This window comes from Mytilus edulis, unplaced genomic scaffold (assembly GCF_963676685.1).
Source record: "Mytilus edulis unplaced genomic scaffold, xbMytEdul2.2 SCAFFOLD_1869, whole genome shotgun sequence".
Taxonomy (NCBI): domain Eukaryota; kingdom Metazoa; phylum Mollusca; class Bivalvia; order Mytilida; family Mytilidae; genus Mytilus; species Mytilus edulis.
Window position 1 is genome coordinate 15,176 of NW_027268078.1, and position 3,337 is coordinate 18,512.

The window sequence follows — 3,337 nt, forward strand, 5'->3', positions numbered from 1 at the left end:
ATGATGCAGCCAATCTGCGTTCCGCTATTGCCAGTGCTTCTAGAAAAAGGAAAAGTTCAAAACCGTATGATCGGCCCAGCAATAAGCCTACAGAAAGTGGAAATAAATTCAACGCAAAGAATTTTTTTCGTGGGATTAGTCAAAACAGTGGATTCGGAGAAAATGCAGGTCAGTCGCAGAACAGATCCGGGAAATGCTTCTATTGCAATCAACAAGGACATTTCGCCAGATACTGTCCATTCAAGGCAAGTCCGTCAGCAACAGTCAGCACGGCCCCAAAGGAACAAGAAAAGTTACAGTAAAGAACCGACGTTAGATGAAGATACTACGAATGGAGACTCAATGGAAACAGTTCGAAGAATTAGCCAATGATTCTAGATTTGCCAAAATTGTCAGTGCATTGCCATCAATTGTGGAAGCGTCTAGCTCAAAATCTACTGTTAAAAAGTATAAATTTTATTTTGGAAAATTTCGTATTTGGTGTTCCGATTGCCAACTTGAATTTTCTCCGGCTAATTCAACTACAGTGTGTTTATATATCGGTTCACTGATACAGCAAGGTGTTGGCGTGTCAGTTTTAGAATCTAACTTTTATTCAATTAAATGGTATCATGACATTAACTTTAAATACAATCCTTGTTCTGATAAGTTGTTATCTAATATTTTGGAAGGCGGTCGTAGAATTTTGAGTAAACCCATCAACAAAAAAGAGCCTATTACTACTGACATTTTAAAGTTAATTGTTTCTAGATACGGCTCCGAACATGATTTGTCTAATTTAAGAGTGTGTTTACTATGTCTTCTTGGATTTTCCGGTTTCTTACGCTACAGCGAGTTAGCTAAGATAAAAAGAAACAACATTGTTTTTTATGATACTCATGTTGAGATTACTATTGATAAGAGTAAAACAGACATTTATAGAAGAGGAAACACGGTTATAATTGCTAGGACCGGGAATGAAACGTGTCCTGTTAAGTGGTTAAAAATTTATTTGAAATTAGCTGGTTTAGAATCTGATTCTGATTATTTTATTTTTCGGTCTTTGTCATTTTTGAAATCACAAGGTGTATACAAGCTAAGCAAAAACAATACATCCTTATCGTACACTAGAGCTCGTGAGATATTACTTAAGGCATTGGAAGACATTGGTTTGGATAAATCTAAATTCGGGTTGCATAGTCTGAGAAGTGGAGGTGCTACCTCAGCAGCTAATAACGGGGTTTCTGATAGATTATTGAAGGCCCACGGTAGATGGTCATCAGATCAGTCGAAAGATGGTTATATTAAGGACAATTTACATCGTCAGTTGGTAGTATCTTTGAATCTTGGCATCTAATTCTGAACTGTTTCATTTCCTTTGATTCGATGTTACTGCGAGCAACTAACTCTATTTCTGTGTTTGTTTTGTTTAAAGCCTATTGAATTTAGAGTAGAAATACTTTAAATTCGGACGAGCAGGGCGAGGGAGAATTTAAATATATTTCATTTCGTTTGAAATTGGGGTTTTCCCGTTAGGTATTTGTAGTTATTATATATAGATGGGAACTAGTGGAACTAGTTTTAGAACTAGTTCTGCAGGAGTATGTACTATTTATAAAGTCTGATGTTACGTGTACAAGGCACGAGAAAAGTTTTGGCGGTTTCTACGGGTGGGGTACTATATAAAGTTTGGCATTTAAATGTATTAGTATCGAAGGTGCTCGCAGTTAGGTCGTATAGTACGAAGTTAGTCACATTAATGGCTGCTATGTTTATTACATGTATTTATATTATGTTGTTTGTATCGAAGAAACTTGTATTATAGAGTGAAATAAAATGTGTATCGCAAGAGAAGATAATAATGTTACTGCGAGCAACTAACTCTATTTCTGTGTTTGTTTTGTTTAAAGCCTATTGAATTTAGAGTAGAAATACTTTAAATTCGGACGAGCAGGGCGAGGGAGAATTTAAGTTATCATAAGTACAACACGTCATATAAAGTTAGATACAAGAGTTTTTTTTAAGAAAGTAATCTACGTTCTGTTTAATCTCGCAGAACTTTATCCAATTGCCTATAATGCGATTAATTATAACTCAACCATTATCAAGCTTAAATGAATCCCCCCTAAAATCATTTCTTCGTAACATTTTTTCTTGAGAAAAACCGTCATGGAATGAAATTGTGTAATTTACGTTCTGTAATTTACGTTCCGGTTTTATATAGGAATCAGTCTCAGAGGGGGAATTTAATTCTTTAGTTTTTAAGAGGGAAACCATGGATACAACTAAAAAAAAATGCACAAAGTTTCCTGCTTACATGATGATTTAATCACTGAAGTTTAAGCAAAAATCAATTATTTTGATAAATCACTATTACACAGCACTCTGCACGATTCTTAGGTGGACAGGTACTTAATCATTCTCATTACAATCATTTGCTGCCTCTTCTATAGCTTTCTCTAGTTCTGTTACATTTGCTTCATATTGCTTAGCCTTCTTTTCTAATAGTCTTGAAACAGTCAAGTACATTTTTTTCATATGTTTCATGTCCACATTGCAAATCTAAAAGTTCATTTCTCTATGGATAAAATAACATTAAGCGTTCTCTGTAGAAGTTTTCAGAGTCAGTCTTGTAATTGTATTTAACATATCTGATCACCTCGGGTGTTTTTCTTTGGTATATTCTAATACCATTCTTCAGGGTAATGTTGATTTTATTATTGTTTTCTTGAAAATATCTACATTTTCCTCTTCATTTTCACTTTCAGATTCATTTTCCTGCTGTTCTGTTTCATGATCTGATGACTCTGTTTTAGGATACTGTAATTCAAGCTGAGATACATAGTCCGCTAGACACCAGTTATCCAGTTGTTTTGGTCTTCGCGAGTATCTTTTAATATCATTGTCTGATTCTATTTCAGTAGAGTCTGGGCCTAGTTTTTCTAAGGCTGATGATTGTTTTAGGAGGAAAGTTCTTTTCTCTCGTGGAGATGTATTAATGAATACAACTTGTCTTGCAGCTTTTGTTCAAGGCATCTGTAGTGTTAAGTATGTTGCTTCTTGTGCACTTGTTTCAACAGAATTTGAAAAGTAATTACCAATGTGCCTTACCTGATGCTTCAAGTCTAAATGTCCCTGTCGTGCTTCTTTTGTTGCTTGGTCTAATAATGCACTCGTACCTTTTTGTGACTTGCTTATGTATGAAACAATATACACTGCACATGCAAATGCATCTATAACAAACTGTAAATCATGATTTGCTTGCCACGCTACCAACACAGTTTTTATGTAACCATTAACACGGACTTCAGATGGTTTACGTTTGAGAAAAAGATATGGCAAAATTTTGCAGTCGTAT

General features: G+C 34.9%; 1 protein-coding gene across 1 annotated transcript; it reads left to right on the forward strand.

Annotated features, from left to right (window-relative positions):
* On the forward strand, window positions 1-1,942 carry LOC139506748 (integrase/recombinase xerD homolog). Its single transcript, XM_071295534.1, has one exon. It carries the CDS (start codon window positions 317-319, stop codon window positions 1,334-1,336), a length of 1,020 nt encoding a protein of 339 aa, XP_071151635.1. The 5' UTR covers window positions 1-316; the 3' UTR covers window positions 1,337-1,942.
* The last annotated feature ends 1,395 nt before the right edge of the window (window positions 1,943-3,337 follow it).

Coding starts and splice junctions, on each gene's coding strand:
- LOC139506748 (XM_071295534.1), top strand. CDS start 317: ATGAAGATACTACGAATGGAGACTCAATGGAAACAGTTCGAAGAATTA.